The sequence below is a fragment of the Streptopelia decaocto genome (genome assembly GCF_964273445.1).
Source record: "Streptopelia decaocto genome assembly, chromosome: 2".
In the NCBI taxonomy this organism is placed as follows: Eukaryota; Metazoa; Chordata; class Aves; order Columbiformes; family Columbidae; genus Streptopelia; species Streptopelia decaocto.
Window position 1 is genome coordinate 36,430,888 of NC_138655.1, and position 19,175 is coordinate 36,450,062.

Below are 19,175 nucleotides of genomic sequence, written 5' to 3' on the forward strand. Positions count from 1 at the left end.
CAGGAAGCTTAAAAAAAATAGGACACCATCCACAAACATGAGGCAAGCTTTTGAATTAGGATCCAAATGATCATGAAGAACTTAAAGAAATTAGTGTGTGCCTAGTAATTAGAGCACTAATGCTCAAAAGCACTCTTTCCATTGGAATATCAGAGCAATACAACTCATTGCTTTTACAATGTAGGTTCTTATGTTTATAAGTATAATTTATATAAAGCTCCATGCCTGCAACTAATCTGCTTGCTGTCAGTGCTAACATTGTCTCTACCTCTGACCAAAAAAAAAAAAATACGGAAGAGTTTGCTGTCCACCTGAAGAGCTAAAATAATTAAAGGAGGATCAGAGGAATGGGAGGAAGGAAGTGATAAAGGGAGACAGAGTTAAGAAAGCTTTTACTTTTAAACTAAATAAAGATGTTTGAAAGAGTGCTACAGTTACAACTATTATACCTTAAAAATTCAGAGAAGAAAGCAACAGAAGCTTTATCACTCAGTACCTGCTGTTGTAATTCTTTTTGATAAGATAATGTTGCTTCTTTGGAAGGTTTTCTGTTTTCTTCAGAAAATACTGCTGTGCTTCTTTGTCTGTCTGCTGTATTCCTCTGTCCAGTGTTACTTCTGAATTAGAAAACCACACATATAAAACCAAAATATCTAAGAGTCCAGAAGGGTGGGAGTTTAAAAAAACCCACAACCCTGCCGGAAATATTTAAGAGCCGTTGTTTTCCACAGCCTGGCAGTTTATAATCTCAAACATTTTCATAAATCCACATAAAACCAGAAGTTCAATGAATTATTTTTAGCAAGATATTCTTAATTAGAATCTTGAAGAGTTGTCTTTAACTCAATTTATTTCAAAGGTATATCTGCTGTCAGCAAAATACTCCAAACATAAAAGCGTATCAATACAGATGAATACTAACAAAGATTATGAATACAGATAATACTTACACAGATTGCTCTACTGGTGCCTGATCTAAAGGAGGGTCCTGATTAGGTGTGGGCTGCACTCCCATCATACCTGTACCATCTACAGAGTAAAAAAAAAATGCTATTCTAAATTTTGAATGCTCAAAAATAAACAGAGCTCACTGATCAAACTGTGACTGCAGAATTACAAACAAGACTCTAAACTTCTATAACAGTCTCAGCTAATCCTTAATGCCACCCCTCATACAAGAAACACAATGCCAAGGTATAAATTTACTTCTTGAATTCAACTAAATCCCTTTAAGACAACAAATGTTTCATTAGCATACTGCACAATGAACTAACAAAAAGAAAAAAACTCATTTAATGTAACACTTGCTTTCCAAACTTGTCCTCTACTGTGAGGAGAATCCCATCATCTCCTGCAGAACTACAGAGCATTTGGCATCTGCATTTTCACACTGAAATACAACCTGCAGCGTCCTGACACAGCAGGGCTTGAACTTACTGTGCACACTGCTGCTTGTGTTCAAGTGTTCAAGACAGTGAGAGACGCATCTCTCAAACAAGCTTTTATACCATCTCTCATACATGAATTTTAAATATTAGGTTTATTAATACCCTAAACTGCAAACCAATTGACCCTAGAGGTTATATCAACAGAATAGTAAAAACAAACAAACAGCAAAACAAACACACAAAAAAACCCCACACCAAACAACCCCCCAAATAACCCCAAAACTTCTGTGAGTTAAAACTTTGGTCTGAAAATAAGTTTACAAAGAAAAAGTAAAATAGGTGCCTGGACCTTTAAAACCAAAATAAAATTTTGTGTATATATATATATTTATCAAACCATAAACTATTACGTTTCAAGACAGGGAGACGTTTACACTGGAGAAAAAAACAAAAACTTTTGCTGTTAAATCTCTATCACTCCTGAAATTACCCAATGGACACAAATATCATTCAAATTAATCAGTAAAAGACTTATTCTTTTTCTCCTTTAACTTTTCCATGAAGATAGCACAACAACTTTTAAAACGTATTTCTAGTTTTTCCTCTAAAAATGAAAAGGAAAAAAAAGAAACACCACATAATCCAGTCCCTCCCCACACACATCACAGTTGTTTCACTTGTGAAATTTTCATGAAGCAGTCAAAGGGTAAATAAAACAGGAGTTCTTAAAATAAAAAGTTTGATTACTTCATACAGTTCCTTTAAAAATATTTAAAATTACATCTGAAATCGTACTGACACCTAAACCTGTAATCAATTATAATATGATTTAGGCAATTTTAGAAAATTAGTTTTGATAATCAAAATATTAAAGAAATTATCGAGGAGTAGCAATGGCTAAGTAGCTGAGACTAGAGCCTGTTGAAGTGATGAAAAAGATTCCTGGAAGCTGTAGCCCCTTTTGTAATTGGAGAAAACAACTTAAACCAAAACCAGTATTGAAAAAAAGTCTACTTTTCATTCAATACACATCTAAGAAATGGGTTGAAGTTGTTGTTACTAGTTCTATATCATTCATCATTTAACTAGACAAAAAGCAGTCATCTGAATCACCCCCACAACCAATCCACCTAAAATCATCAACTCACAATATGCAAGATTGGGATCCAAAGGATTCCTAGCGCCATAAAAGTAATATGCATCATCGTAAGGCGTTCTGTAGTTGTCTGTCAAAACTGGTGGTAGAGGTGGTGGCATCGGTACAACCCTTAAAGAAAAAAGGAACACAACTTTTTGTTTTGTTAGAATCATAGAATCATTTCAGTTGGAAGAGACACTCAGGATCATCAAATTGAACCATAACCTAACTCTAGCACTAAACCATGTCCCTGATAACCTTGTCTAAACACCTTTTAAACACGTCCAGGGATGGTGACTCCACCACTTCCCTGGGCAGCCTGTTCCAATGCCTGACAACCGTTTCCATGAAGAATTTTTTCCTAATATCCAACCTGAACCTCCCCTGGTGCAACTTGAGGCCATTTCCTCTTGTCCTATCACTTGCTACTTGGGAGAAGAGACCAACACCCTCCGTGCTACAACCTCCTTAAGGTAGTTGTACAACTGAAAAGACAAGGAAGAGAGAGAAAGAATTAATTCACTATGGGAAAATTCTAGACTTAGCTCAGCCCAAGACCTCTTATCAGTACCATGCAGGAACAAGACACAATAAGCCTCAGTAGGGAATTAAACTTCCCTTAGGGAGTAGTGCACGAAACCACACTATTACAGAGATCTGAAGAACTTAAAACAAGCACACCTTCTTTAACTGGTTAATGATACTTACTGTTACATCAGTAACAGTAAATAAAACAAGCCAAGGATTAGTCTCTGGTCAAAGGGCAAGTGGCACAGCACAGCTTCAGCCACATGCCTGAAGCTCCTTCTCTATCCCTAGACAGTTTAGTGTCAGTCTCAGGGTCTAGTGGAAGCTGTCCTTGTCTTCACTGCACTCCTGAGCTTAGGCCTGGGAGACTGCTTAACTGACAGGGGCCACGCTTACACCACACCAGCCTCCTAACAATATGGACACTGCTGGGCAGGTGCCCTCACAACATGGTTCCATATACAGCACAACCCTTATTCTACACAAACATCCATTAAAACAGAGGTGTCTTCACAGATAATCCAGCCTCCCCAGATTTTTCAAAATCAACTCTGAAGAAACAGACATTAAAAGTTTATTTCAGTGCGAAGCAGTTTAGTTTTCTGGTACTCATCTAAATATTATTTCTACCTCCATTAGTTCCTTGGAAAAGGATCCACAGCACCACTGACCTCAGCACTAGTAACGTGCTTGCCCACAATCTTAATATGCAAAATGAACACAATGGTGAAGCACCTGGGAGCTGCTATTTCACCAAGAGTGCTGGACAGTCCCCTGTGAAAGTCTTCGTTCAGTGGAGAGGCCGAAGGGACAGGCACTGGAGTTTGGAAAGCCACCCTAGGCCTTTCAGGAGGTACTTTCTCTTCAGAAGCTCCCGCTGTCACGCCAAACTGCTTCAATCTATTTGGCTGAAGGGAGAAAAAAAAAGGGGGGGGGGGGGCGGGGAACAAACCAAAACAGTTATCTTGTTATTACTAAGAAATATTCCAAACCTCTATTTAAGTTGCATTAAACACTTCTCTGGGTCTGAACTAGCTGTATAGATTTCTAGTAAACTGCATTTTTTTTCTTCCAAGGAATTACTGGAAATCTAATACTACCAGGAAATCTAGCATCTTTACCACAGATTTATAAAAACCAACCTCTATGACAGGTTTCAGGAAGCATATGGTTCTAGCTATAGTCCAGAAAAAAATAAGTCTTTCCACAGTTGTCTGTAGTACAGGTTATCTACAGCTGCCAGTTTCCTACACAGACTTATATTATGCATGGGAAAAGTTTCTGAAATCCCCCCCACCCCCAAATTATAATAGCTCATTAACAGTAAAACCTAAAAAACAAACACATACTGAGACTATTTCCAATAAACATTTCCGTGCAATACCATTATTTTATTTTTTAAGTTCCTTTGATTTTATTACATTTTTCAACCAGAATTAGAAAATTTGGGGGGGTTCTTTTTAAAATAAAAGTATCAAATGTTTATTGACAACTGGCAGCCCCAGCAGAAAGTCAAAGGCAACATGCAAATAATGCAAAGGCATGCAAGTTTCAGAACTACACTATCGTGCCCAGAAAAGCCCTTACACCAGCTGCTATATATATTTTGTGATTGTTTAAATGAGTCAGTACAACGTAATACCAGAAAAAAAAATCCATATATTGTATAAGTACAATGGATTTTGTTTCTGAATTCACTAGTCCTAACATTGTAGTGCTTCAATTAACATGCATTCAGACAAAACCAATACCAGCATACAGCTAAATATTAAATATCTAACAGCAAACCATATACCCTACAATATAGAATTATTTCAGCAAAATATTAAATGTTTACCTCCTCATCACTTAGCTGCAAGACAGTATATACAAGGCAGTTAGTACTCACCAATCATGAACTACAGGATTAAAATTCTGAAAATCTACTAGACATTAATGTTTTTAATAACATCAAATTTCAGATTTCTAGATGTGAATACAAAATTAGAAAATAGGTATGAGCTACAGTAACTAAAAATTATAAAGCTGTCTACAGATTTTTTTTTTAACTTCTCTTTTCAAATCCGGTGTCTGGAGCAGGAGAACATTTAAAACAGCCTTTCTAAATAACAAGTTTAATGTAAACTGCTCTCAAAGTGCCCCAGATTTCAGCTCTGTAGCTAATTTCAGATGTTACTATGGTACTCGGTTCATCCTGGGGATTGTTTTCTTTTAAACAAGCAGTATATATGGCAGTCTACATTTACAGATTCTTAATCAAGCGCTGCTATTTAACCAACCTGTAATTAGTCAAGAAATCCACCTAATTAGAATCTTTCCCTGAGAGGCAATTTAAAGCTAACAGTGACTGATACTTAATGAATGTAGCAATTCAACTTAATTGAAGGCTTTCGGATAAATTAATGGGTTTAAAACATCCATATATGCCCTGGACTTGCTCTGGATATAATTTTCTTCCTACAACAGGCACTTTTCAGTCTCTGACTGAGATGCACACGGTATATAGAGTGCAACAGCACAGCATGCTTCTGCCTAGTCAGCTTTGATTAGACAAAACTGTTTACAGTGACTTACAGCCTGCTGTGCCAGAAGAGCCAGCATCCTCTTGCTCAGTTTTCCCTCTTTCCCTGCCTGGCTCCCAGCTCTACAATCCATCCCTCTCCCTTTCACCACCTGAATCCCTGGTGAACCAACCGACAACTCTAAGTCAACTCAAGCAGCAAAAAAAGGTCCAGATAACCAGGTAACCAGGCTGAATCAGTCTGCAAAAGGGATCACGCAAGCCCCACAGATACTTCAGGCAGGGAGGGCAGGAATATGCAACCAGACCATTCGTCAGTGTTCTCCCTCCCCATTCAGAAGTAACAATTTTGATTTAGCTTCACGCTTATCTACATCTCCTGCCTCATATGCTGACTAATATCTCCAGAAAATAACAGCTCCTTCCACCTCTGCTGAACTCTCCAGAAATGCCACGAGTTTCTTTCTGTGTTGTGGCTTCCCTGCAAAACCAGCACCATTGATAATTTAAACTGGTAACCAGTTAAATTAATATCCAGTTTATTCTTGCTTGAGAAAGTTACCCAGCCTGCGCCTCCAGCAGCACATCTCTGCTGCACCCAAGATGCAATGGCTTTGGGCACGTGGCAAACACACGCAAGTCACACCAGCTGTGTGACAATCAGTCTGCTGCCAGCGGTACCAGTGCTGATGACCTGCTCCTTCAGACGTGCTCACCAAAACTCTTCGTGCAACAATCACCTTACCAAGGAAGTGGAGAGAGTAGTAACTCTGCACCAAGTCTTACAAGCAATACAATATTAAACACATTGCTTTTTAAAAAATCCTATTAAAATGCTTGTAATCCTGAACGCTACATTGGATAGTTTAAAAAATAATTACAAATGCAAAATTAAACATTGCTACAATGAGATCCACTGGGCTGCCAAACAACTGGATTTACTTTTTTAATTGAAAAAGAGCAAAAACTTTCTACAGCGTACTTTACGTTCCAAAAGAAAGGTTACTAATGTGTACATGTACGGGCTACCACTGGACACTAAGTATTTTTGCCGTGATACCCACTGCTTGTACAAAATTTCCACTTGGCCACAGCAAAAGAAAATGGTTGACAACTTCGGTGAAAATATTTTCCTCTAAAGCTGACAGCATGTTTAATGAGTTACATCCTTATTATGCCTGACTTTAATTTTATTTTGTGCTAATGCTCTATTAGGATAAAAACACAACAGTTATCATTCTATGAAAGCCCTATGGAGTTTTGATATTGAGCAACCATAGTGTACATCTAATAACAAAAAAGTCCACATAGGTGAAAAAAAATCCAAGTTTCTTTACCTTCTTTTCTGGGTCTTGAGCTCCAGAAGCAGCAACTGAGAGCTCAAGTTCCTTCTCACTGTTTTAAAAAATAAATAATTTTTTAAAAGGATAAAATCAGAAAGCAGTAACAACTATATTAATTCTTTAAAAGCACAGACATCGCAACCCCATAGTTAAAATAACTCCGAAAATATAGGATAACAAAGGACATTATTCCACTTGATTTCTTCTGGAATCAGGGAAGAAGGATACTGTCTATTATTTGCAAATACACAGAACTCTCAAGAAGTACCTGGCTACCATCTATTTCACCTAATAAAAATCCAACTACCATAAAAGCACAAACCACCACATTGCTTTTTACTACAACCTTTCTTAAACATTTCTTAAAAACAGATCTTTAGTCATGCTACAGCAAGAATTTTATAATAAACATATTGACATGAATTATTCAAAAGTAGAGGAATAAGTACTACATTGTAATTTCAGGGTGCAGGCTTGTTCAGCATATACAATTTTTCATCACACAGAAACTGTCAATAGTAACTTATTTTTCATTCCTTATCCCTTTGCTAATATCACTGTGTGTTTTTATGTATCCATGCTATTATTGAACAGGAGCTACTAGTAAATAAGCAAGAAATTCTTGTTTTATTATTCTGCATAAGGCAGATGGTCACGTGCTTTGAAAGTTAAAGGTTACATACCCAAACTGGAAGGCAAAACAAGATTAATGTTCAACTTTGCAAAGTAATTAGACACTCCTCTACCAGCAAAAAAGACAACTTCATTTAGAGCTTCTTTACAGTGAAGGAACTAAAAATCTTCTTTTTTAGATGAAAAAAACACCCTGTTTTTTCCTTTATTCCATTGAAAGCTGATTAATTTGTTTATTAAAAACTAAAGCTCACATACCAATGAGTTTAATTGGATGCAATATTACTGAGCCAGCCGGAATTCCTTAGTTATGAAAATTATTCTTACCACATTGAATTAATGAAATTCATTTAAGTTTCAGCCATTATATTTTAAAAATATAGTAACTTTCCATTACCGTCTCTTATTTCGCTGTTGCTCAGCCATCTGTTCTATTAGTTCTTGCCTGTATTTCTCTTTCTTCCTTTGGAGAAGTTCTCGGTCCTGATCACCTAATGGCAATGACCACACATTTGCATAAATGCTCCTTTAAATACTGGACAAAAACATTGCATTTCAGTCAATTTAAAACATGAAACATAGCATACTACCTGGGAATGTGCATAAGAACATTGGATGTTTACTGACTAAAAAAAAAAATAAAGCTAGTTTTAATATGCAGTTTCTTTGGAATCTGATGATCAAAACTACTAAAATTTTCATTATTATTTTCCTAGTTAGCCTGGTTTTGTATAATCAGGAAGCTACAAATTTCAAAGCTATGTGATATAATAGCAATTTTAAAAAGTTACTTCTTTTTTTTTTTCTCCCCTAATGCTCAACTAAGGAAGACACACTATGGCACTCCAAAATTATAGGGCACTGCTCTGGAAAAAAATGGAAGTTAAAACTAAAGAGAGTCAAACCCACAGGAAGGAAAGCAAATTGTTCCACTTTTAGGATGGTTCCCAGGACTACTAAGAATTAACAAAGTATTGTTAGATTTGTATATGTAATAACATCTCACGTGGATTTTACAGAACTCAAAAAACTTCCGATGTGTGGTAGTTCCCCACAATACACACAGAGTCTTCTATTATTTTTAAAACAAAACAAAAAACACATCGTCACCACTTTCTATATAGTATGACTATCAGACACAAGGACTCCTAACATATTTCCATACACAAAATCATTGTGGAACTCCAGTGAAGTAGACCTGAACAATAAACTGAAGGAAGAGGCAAGGAAACAACAAAACCAAAACCCACCACAAACATGATGCATGACTGACTGAATTTTTTATTCAGTTATTGTGCCAGGATGATGAAGTGGTCAAAGTATGCACGAGAACCTCACAGTTTGTGATTCTGGGGGAGTCTGAAATCACTTTCCGAAAATTTCAAATTTTAATTGACTTAATCCTTATGTAACATAGTTAACAATATTCTCCTAGCCAGGACTGCTAGGAATACTAATTCACAACTTTGTGTATCCCAGTTACTACAAATGAGATGACTGACCAGATCAGAGTGACTGACCATTGCAACACCACTCTTTTAAAAGTTCCAAAAAATTGACCTGCCACACATAACACCGAAGATCAAGTAAGCTCAAATGTAAAAATAAATTAAGTTATTCTGACAACTGTTTGTCAATTTTTCCACAATTCAAACCTAGCTCGCCTTCAAAGGCACCCATGTGAAGAACTACTACAGTTCTCCTATTCTTGCCTTATCATTTTCTGAATTTAGCTAGGAATGCTATATTCTCAAAAGTATTTTTCTCTACTATACTCAATAATAATGCTTCCTGCTAAATTTTATGGCTACATTTAAGCACTAAGATTATCAGAAACATTTGTTCTTCCACAAGGTTGTGAACATTACTGTTTCCCATGTTTCTGCAACTAAAATTCAATACCAATTTGTGTCTTTACCAATAATTAATAATTCTCCTATACTTCATTTCATTTTAAAAAATTAACAACATATCTGGACCTTAAGCTGTTAAAGAAGTCTACGAAGAAACTCAGCCTCTTCAAAATTAATTAGAAAGCCCTGTTACATTAAGGAGGAAAAGGAACTTTCTTTTTTCTCCATGTAAATAATACTTATTTACTAGTCCTGGGGACAATTAGCACAAAGAAAGCTAATTTTTCTAGTTTTTAATTATTCCCAAAGAAAAATAAAATATGCAAAGAAAGGTTAACTCGGTGTCATTAGTCAGGTTTTTCATACATACCAAGAACGAGGCCTGTTGCACACGGCGTTTCAGCTGCAGACTTGGCCTGTTCATTAGCTGAAGAACTAATTTGTACCTGATTTCTGGCAAAGACAAAAAAAAAAGCAAATGTGAAAATCAAACTTGAGAATTTACTTGCAGTCTGTGTGAAACATGATAGATGCACTTAGATCACTATGTGATACATTTATGACAAACAGTTTTCCTAAAATCCAAAGAAATACCACAAGCAAGAGAGGAAAACGCCTGGCAAAAAGGCGTTTCTCAAGTTCTCGTTTGCCTGTGTGTGTGAAACCATCAGAAACGCGGACTCAGTTGAGCAGTTCAACAATGCTGACAGACTGAGTGGTGCCAGCCAAGAGTTGATGGGCTTTACAAGTGTTCTGCTTCTGCCTCATCCACTTAGGTCACTTCAGGACTTGAAAAACCAAGACAAGTGGAAAAAACGCATTTTAAAACTACTATCAAAAAAGGATTCCATGTTATTCTAACAATTAAAAGACTTTGGTTGGAGAACACATGATCTATTGTTTCAAAAAGAAAACTGGCATGCAAGCTTCAATAGTTGTTCTGAAAGGAAACATATTTTTTGTGTTCTATTATATCCTAGCTGCAGGAAAAACTATCTTCCATTTCAGACAACACATTAGGGATTTTAAGGAAATATTTTCCTTTCGCCATGATTTTGCAGTGCAATTATCAGAAAAACAGACTGTATACCACACCTAGAATTTCCAGCTCTTGAGCTCTGCTGCACACGTGGTCTCTCCTTTAATTCGTCTTCATAATCTGCAGGAAGATCTCTTATTATTCCATCCAGATAGGGCCTTAAAGAAATAGAAAATATTCAGCTATGTTTGCCCAAAAACGTCAAATCTGAAATGGAAGGTCGAGCAGTTTTGTGCAAATGGATCCTCAGCCTGATTGCACACTGTTCTGAAAATATCACACAAAATTTCTAGAAATAATTCACTTTGCTAGCATTGTCAAGACAGCTCTCTGTCTGGAGTCTGAATTTCCAAGTGTCCCTTCATGCAACCTTTATCTGTTGAGCCTGGTTAAGAATTTTCAGAGCTGAAGAGCATTCAGTATGCACACTGCACTAATTGAAACAGATCTTGCTGCTCTTAATCCCCAGCAGCCAACAATGTCTACAACAGATTTCAGCACACAGCTGTTGCACAAGTCTGGTGAAATAGTCAACTGAGATATGAAAAGCTTCTTCAGTGACAACCTATCCTTCACTATGCACCTGATACCATTTAAAAGAGGTGACTTTTGATCAAGGTAAAGGACAGGTAACATGGTGAATACAAAAGTTCAGGAGCTAAAATCTGAATTATCTTATATGCGAAGTGAAGTAGTGTAATTCAAACTTCAAATAAAGCCAAAGATGCCAAAATTTGTATGGACACAAGGGAGCTTTTCCAGAAAAGGTCTGGGGTAGTTGAATTTACAGGCTCTTCTTGCCTTGCAAATTAACTACTCTCTAATGAGGACTTCAAGTTACCTTGATAAAATAAGGCAAGAATAAGCATTCAATGAAAAATAAAGTACCCAACAGATGCTAGGAAAGTTATGTATTTTCCAAGCTGGACAGAACCATGGATTTCCTATTAAGCAAACAAACAAACAAAAACCTAGATAAACAGTAAAAAACCTCATAATCTTATTCTTTTATTTAAAAAGATCCACAGCTCTGCTCATCTCTGTAATTTAAATAAAAGCCAGTAATCAAAGGCAAAAGGATGCAAGCAGATTATTAAACACAACCCACAAGAACAACAAGAAAGAACAACATCCATCCTCTTGGCACAACATGATCTTTTTTCATGATCATCTTTTTGATAATGATCAATCTGCTGCTTACAAGGCTGGTCACATAAGACCGAAACACGGGCAGTTCAGAGAAAGCTTTGTCTATAGAGCGATGAGAGGGTGCAGGGAGGGAGCAAAGAAACAAACCTTGGGATTCAACAGGCAACCTTTTTTGTAAAAAGCAGCAAGTTTAGCATGGCAGGGCCAGCCATGTGGGCCCAATGCCATCAAGAAGCTCTTGTATCATGTTTATAGGGCAGAGCTGGCTGCTGGGGATGGACTAAAGCATTTTGCTCATCAGAACCAGAGCATTTTGCAATCCTCTCGTTCTCCTGTCACCATTTCTGTTTGTTGCAACATGCCACAGTCCTTGTGCCTCTGTCAAAACAGAAACCTTTCTGAAAGGTCCCGTTACAAACACCTGCCTCTCCAAATCAATAAAGACCATTTAAAAACATAAAAAGTTTAGTACAGCAAATAAAAATATTACTCCTTATGAATTTAGTTTCTGTCATGAATCAAATGTGTTCTGGGAAAATCAACTTTGCCTGAAATATATAAAAAACAAAAAGCTAACTTTTCAGAAGCAGAGCCATCAGTAACGAATAGAGGTGTTTCTCCTTGAAGAGAGACTGATGTGGCAAAGGACAAAAAAATACTGGATTGCAACGCACATCTAATTTTTTAAAAACTAATTTTCAATTAAAAAAATCAGCAAAGTAGAAATTAGACACACCAAAAAAACCCAAACCTTAATTTCATGTACAAATTTCAGTTCAGGCAATTCAGGTGATGGTTCAGCAACTTCTTTTAAGAAGATGCACCAAGTTTGCCAATAAGAAAGATAACACTATTGTCTGTACTTTATTTTAAAAGAAAACTGGAACTAAAACTGTTTCAGAGACCTCTCCAAATAAGCAATGAATCGCCTATGATATACTGGTCACATTTGTTTATACAAGCACCATCGGTGTTTTCTGGAATAACTAAGAACCAGCATATTTCTATTCAACATGATACCGTCTACTATTGGTTCAAACATCATCCTTGCTAATATTCTACATATCTAATTCTGTGTATATTCTTTGAGAAACTAAATAAACCCTTAAACTTTATCAAATGGTCATTTTTATTTAAATATTTGACTTTGTGCCAATTGCATTACATAGTGGCAAACAGCTACCTAGTAAAAAGAGAACCTTAATCCTTCTAGGTGTTAATTACCAGAGGATTAACGTTGCCATTAGTCTCAAAAATATGGACATTTTGATTATCTTTGTTAGACACCAAGTCAAGCTCCTAATATTTTTCTTTCTGAAAAGCTGTAGGATGAGAAGACTCTACCCTAAACTCCCCTTTGCTCACTTCTATTAATATTACGCTACAGGATGGAACAAACTTTTGTATTTGCATGCTCTTCTTTGAATCTCATTCAGCAGGAAATGGGCAATCTTGTTCCTGCTATCTATTTAACCACTGTTTCCATTTCCTAGTCCTTTTCAGAAACATTGCATGAATAAATGCATGGTTTTAGAACCACATCTGAACATACAATCTGAAACTCTGAAATAATCCATTTATTTAGTCTGTATCTCCCAAATACTTCCAGGCATTTCATTTTCTCCACAGCTACTTAATTCCCCTATGATTTTTTTTTAAAAGGCTGAGAAAGAATACCAACAGTTATTTTTGTAGAGAAGTTATTCTAACTCTGTTGGCATTTGAAACTGGAAAAGGAACATGACTTCATTCAATTTAGAAAATGTTTTTGCAGTAGAAGAGCATTTTGGGATTTGTTTTTGCTCATTATTAATTTGCAGTACTATCCAGAAAATTATCCCTGCAAACAATGACTCAAAAGATCATTTAACCAGTCCGCCAGCAATTAACAACAAAACATGATTGTAATATTTAACACTGTTGAGAGTGATACAATTTGCCTTCTGTTTTTTCTAAAAGTGCTAATTCTAGGAGAAAAAAAAAAAAAGAGATATTTTGCTTAAAAAGGGAAAGACTCTGGTGTTTCCTTCACTGAAGCAACTGCAGTAAAATAATTCTGGCAACAGGCTTAACACAAAGACCAAACAAACAAACAACAACAAACCCCCCCCCACACACAAAAATACACACCAAAAAATGTATCTACAATACTCAGGTTCCCAAGATCTGTAGTTGAACAAATGAACACTCTTCAAGCACCTTTTAAAAATTTATTTACAAGAAACTTTACTGCTTCATTCCACTTGACTGTAGCTGTATAAAACACATCTGTTTAAAGTTTGGTACTACTTCACACCACAACCCATTTGTTTTTGAAAGCAACCGGTTCTTGCAATGGAATACGAGCAGATGACCAGATTGCCAAAGCGTGAATGATTGAGATGGTTATGCTTTTTGTTTGTTTGTTTGTTTTTTCCGTTTTAAATGAGGGAGCTAGAAGAGAAAGATTAACGCTTTATGCCAAAGTAACTAACCTGGTTTATCAGTTAACACAGTAAAGACTATTTAATAATTAACTGTACATATATCAGTTTTCCTCCTGAATGATTTGTCTAAAACACTTTTTGTTTGGTTTGGGTTTTCTTAAATTTTTATTCAAATTGTGTAGTTATTACTGAGATGAGCACCTACTAACACCATCAGGATTTGGTTCAACTATACATATGTTTAAAGTCTGCCATTTAGCAAGACAAAGATTATTTTTTAAAATATATTTTTACATTTTTAACACATAGTGGCATGTACCAAAAATTGAAGTTCAAATCAATTTTGGAATCTAAACTAAAAATTGACTTGCTATAAGTATTACAGGTTAAGAAAATACATTGCAATCTTGGGTTCCCAGAGCAGGGCTTTGCTCTCAAATACAACATGCTTTCCAGAAATCTACTTTTCATGAAAAAATAATTGTGGTGTTCTTTTTCTGGGGTAATTTCTCTAGTATCCTTGCTTTGCCATAATATATAAAACGCTCCCTTAACATATGATGTGTAGTCTTAGGTACTGGTCCATCTTTATAGTATTTCTTCTAAAAATTATTGCAAAGTTCCTTTTTAAAGTAAGTGCAAAAATCCTGCTCTCATATGTGTATCCTGTCTAATTTTCAATGAGCAAACCATAGGTGTCAGTCAACAAGCACTACAGAAATCAAGGAGAAAACAGAAATAAGAATACCTTTCAGCATAAAAAACCCGGGGAGTTTTTCTGTCATAAGTGCTTTCACATCTAAATCTAGGGTCCATTTCTTCACTTATCTCAGGATCATAGTCCATTCTGTAGTATCTTCTACCAAAATCACGATCCTCATCAAATCTGTGATGCTTCCTCACAGGAATTACAGATTGGCTAGCAAATCCACGATATCTTCGACTGGGAACATCTAAATCTTCATCAAGTCTTTTACTGAATAGTCGACTTCTTAATTCAACCTCATCATCTAACCTATGATACCTGTCTTCCTCCAGCCATCTCTTATTTAGCAGCTCTTCATAACCTTCTGTAGAAGTAAAGGCATCCTTCTTGGGAGGTTCTGCACCTGTATTACAGGGCTGTACTTCTGTTTGTAGTTCTGGCTGGGGCCTGGCAACAGCAATAGGGTTTTTATTCCTGTCCATCCTATTCTGTTTAATGGGAAAAAAAAAAAAAAAGTATTAAAAAATCTGAATAGAAACAAATCACATTGAGCAAAACTTGATTATGCATTTCTTTAAACAATCCCTAAACAGATAGTGGAGAAAAGGTAGCAGGTGAGCATGAAAAATACTTCAAGGAAGGCTTCAAAGCTAGGGATTTTTTTTTTTTCTTGAGGAAAAAAGAAAGCACTCTTTCTCTTACATAATGTTTTTCAGAAGAATGGCTATCAATCCTGAACAGGCCTTTTACAAACTCCAATTTGACCTTCAGATTCAGAGGTGCAAAGCATCAAAAAACACTCTGAACTTTATACCTCATCAAGAGACTTGGTATCTTTATTCTAACCAGATTCAGGCAAGTCTGTAATACTACTTGGCTTTGAGCACCACACTTTAACCTGATCATTTCTTAATCTATTTCTTTGTTCCCCAGGAGATGTCTCTACGAGAAAGGACAGCTTAGTGGATAAAAGAACAACCCTATGACACACTGGACCACTGTTCAATACACATTTCTACCAAACAACATGTTTTTGGGATAAATCCTGTAGCATTTCTGTGCACTAATCTCTCATCTGTGGAATAAAGACAACAGCAACTCATAATTTACAAAATGTAATGAAAAATAAAGATGCAAATGACACCAAAGTGGGAAGAGGGATCAATATACTAGAGGGTATGACTGCCACTCAGAAGGGGTTTAACAAACTGGAGAAACATGCTGACAAAAAGCTCATGGAGATCAACAAAGGGAAATGCAGAATTCTGCATCTGAGACAGAATAATACCATAAAATAATAATAACATAAAAGTTCAATGGGATGACAAACAAAGAAGAAATAAAAAAATTTTGGCTCCTTAAATAGAATTGATTAGAAAAGTCAGCTGAGGAAACATAAATGCCTATAAAACTCTCAAGATTTTTCTATGTGTTTAGATTCAGTTTCATAAACATAAGCTGCATTTTTGCCATGTAATTCCTAGGGATCACTGCTGTGCTGCACTCCAATCCTTGAAGAAGCCAATAAGAATCAGATATTGAATTCCAACATCTAAAGGATGCCTGAATACTGCCTTATAGCTGTCTTCATAGATTAAAATAGTTTTCAACTACATTATACTCCAATGCACTTGGAGGAAAAGATCATCTTCTCACAAGAAAACAGCCTTTCTGAAGACAGACAAGAAACAATCTTCTAGACAGAACTTAAAAATACATGGGTATTTGCACTTGCTGACTGCTGTAAGAAAGACAATAAACTTCCAGTTGTTGTGAGTACAAATACAAGTCCCTTCATATAATAACCTAGCTTTCACAGTACGGTACTCTTAAGAATTTCCATATCACAAAAAATGGAAGGCCTTCTTAAACCAAACTCGCATGAGATGAGAGTTCCAAACTATTGCAGTTCATCACTGAAGTAAGGCAGCTCTGCTTACACAGGGCCAAGGCCTTTTCTGCTCCTCACACTGCTCCACTAGCTAGAAGTCTGAGGGTGCACAAGGAACTGGGAAGGGACATAGTTGGGACAGCTGACCCCAACTAACCAAAGGGATATTCCACACCATATGACATCATGCTCAGCAATAAAAGTTGGGGGAAGAAGGAAGCAGGGGAGGTTCAGGTTTGTGGTGTTTGTCTTCCTAAGTAACCCTTACTTGTGATGGAGCCCAGCTCTCCTGCAGATGGCTGAACACCTGCCTGCTCATGGGAAGCAGTGAATTAATACCTCATTTTGGTTTGTTTGTGTGCATGGCTTTTGCTTTACCAATTAAACTCCTCATCCTACCGTGGAGGGGGAGTGAGTGAGCGGCTGGGTGGTGCTTAGCTGCCTAGAGCCACACAAATCAAAGGGCACAGCTCAGAATCTAACTGCAATTATGCATGTCTCTAGCTCATTTTCAGTACTAAAGACTTTTTTTTTTTTTAGTTCACAATTGCACAGCACCATACACTGGATAGCTAGCACTGAGGAAAAAGCAGCTACAAATAAAAGTGAAGGAGCACTGTGTGGAGCTCAACATTTTGTCCAAAGAGTCAGCTTTTTTGGCCACCACTTTTACCACCGAGAACAATCCAGGGACTTGCTTAAGACACATAGAAGAATGAATGCATCTTTCTACCAGACAGACACGGCTGAGGAAGGAATCGAGAACTGTACTGTATGACTCACAACCAGGACTTGCTAGATATATTAATAAAACTATGGCCTAATTAAACAACATGTTTTGCTTATTTTGTCTTGCTTTGTATGTCTTCATCAATGATAACACTATTGACAACACCATTTATATTCTTCTTTGTATCAGCTTCGGTAAAACTGCATTACCTCTGTGTTTTTCTTCCCTAATTTCCTTAGCCTTTCGTTCCATTCTTCTTTATCCCTGAGGTATTGATTGTACTCCTTGTTTCTTTCAAGCCGTAGTTTCTCCTAAAACAGGCATTGAAAAGGGCATAAAAAAACTGCATTTTTGAGGAGTGGCTTTTAACTTCATAAAACTGCAGTATTAAATTAATATATGTGAGCTGTGTGTTTGCACCCTCCTTCTTTGCAATATATATAAGTCTTAAATTCTTTGAGGTTTTGGTTCATTCTTAAACATAGTACTTTTTCTTAATCTGAAATCTGTAAGTAGAAGTCAGCTTCTCGGGCATAAAGTCTAGTCCCCAGTAACACTAATGGATATCAAGTTCGTTCTTAAAACCAGCTAGGTTTCCTCCTGCTGAAACTATTGAAAATTGTTCCAAAGATTCACCCCTTTGACAATTAGAAATCACCTTCTGATTTCCAATCTGAAGGTATTTATAGATGACTTTTTAACATTTTGTGTGTGTATGTTAAAGTTAGTTGTGACATGCTCCACTCACAATAAAAATAGGACAACAAATACATGTATAAAAAAGCTGTGTCAGTTGTAGCCTAGGATATTAACTTGAACTGTCAAATTCGAATGAGCAGTTAAACTGACTGCAAAAAGGGTCAGAAGTACAATGAATGCAAGAAAAACTAAAAAAACATTATCTATCCACCTTGTCCTAGCTACTTTTGCAAGGTGACATTTATAACCAGCTTGCTCAGGTCTGTACATCAACAGCCTAATCATATAATAAGAAAAACAAAAATCTCCAGGTAAAGCAAACTCTAATTTGCATTATTTCCTGATATTATTACTTTAGGCTTAGAGCTTGGGGCATCTCTTATACGACCTCATTCCAACCATCATATAAATGAAAAAGATTTATATTACAATATTACGAATCATGCTCTTCATTGCAGTGCTTTCCAATAAAAAAACCCAAAAGGTATTAAAAAAATCTGCACATCATATATAAATTTACTTTCCCATGAATAAATTTCAAACAAAAATAATTTATACATCAATCACCATGGAAATACCAGCTTAGTGATAGTTTTGCAAATGAGACCAATGCTCCCTAAAAATTATTTTTTTAGTAAAATTTGCGTCTACAGGTTTTATGACAGTGACAACATAAAACCTGCAGATATCTATGAAAACTGCCTGAGGGGTATTTTCCAAATCTGAGAAACTAGCACTGTCTTTAACAGGTGGCAAAACACAGCAGAAAATTCAATATGCTGTGTGACTGCACATTTTAGCTAATAGAGGAAACCAAAATGCAAATGTTAACCTCTAATCATTATCTTTTTAGAGGCTAACCATTTAGCAGGACACAGTGTGACATCTTCTGGTAGCTTTTAGGTTCTACAACAGCAATAAATAAATGAGTAAAAGGGATTCAGCATACTTGTACAGAAAATGTCAACAAAATTGAGCTACTATGATATAAAACCATCAATGATCAGACATGCTCCCAGTCCAGATGTCTTTAATTTCCACAGAATTACTCAAAGATACTTTATCCTTCAGTGTTTCAGCACAAATACTCACAAGTGCTAACACTAAGTTGATGAGAACTTGAACATAAAC

At 36.2% G+C, this 19,175-nt stretch overlaps 1 protein-coding gene across 5 annotated transcripts in view; it reads right to left on the bottom strand.

The window, feature by feature from the left end:
* Positions 1-19,175, bottom strand: part of CSPP1 (centrosome and spindle pole associated protein 1) — a 67,089-nt gene that overhangs the window by 32,186 nt on the left and 15,728 nt on the right. For 4 of the 5 annotated variants that reach the window (XM_082044736.1, XM_082044733.1, XM_082044735.1 and 1 more), the window contains 10 exons: positions 17,555-17,656; positions 14,767-15,212; positions 10,500-10,601; positions 9,775-9,857; positions 7,949-8,042; positions 6,913-6,970; positions 3,790-3,962; positions 2,537-2,655; positions 951-1,029; positions 497-617 (listed from right to left, as the gene is read on the bottom strand). In XM_082044736.1, coding sequence (XP_081900862.1) covers positions 497-617; positions 951-1,029; positions 2,537-2,655; positions 3,790-3,962; positions 6,913-6,970; positions 7,949-8,042; positions 9,775-9,857; positions 10,500-10,601; positions 14,767-15,212; positions 17,555-17,656 — 1,377 coding nt within the window. The remainder of the gene's footprint in view (positions 1-496; positions 618-950; positions 1,030-2,536; positions 2,656-3,789; positions 3,963-6,912; positions 6,971-7,948; positions 8,043-9,774; positions 9,858-10,499; positions 10,602-14,766; positions 15,213-17,554; positions 17,657-19,175) is intronic. The other variant, XM_082044734.1, reaches the window with a different exon arrangement.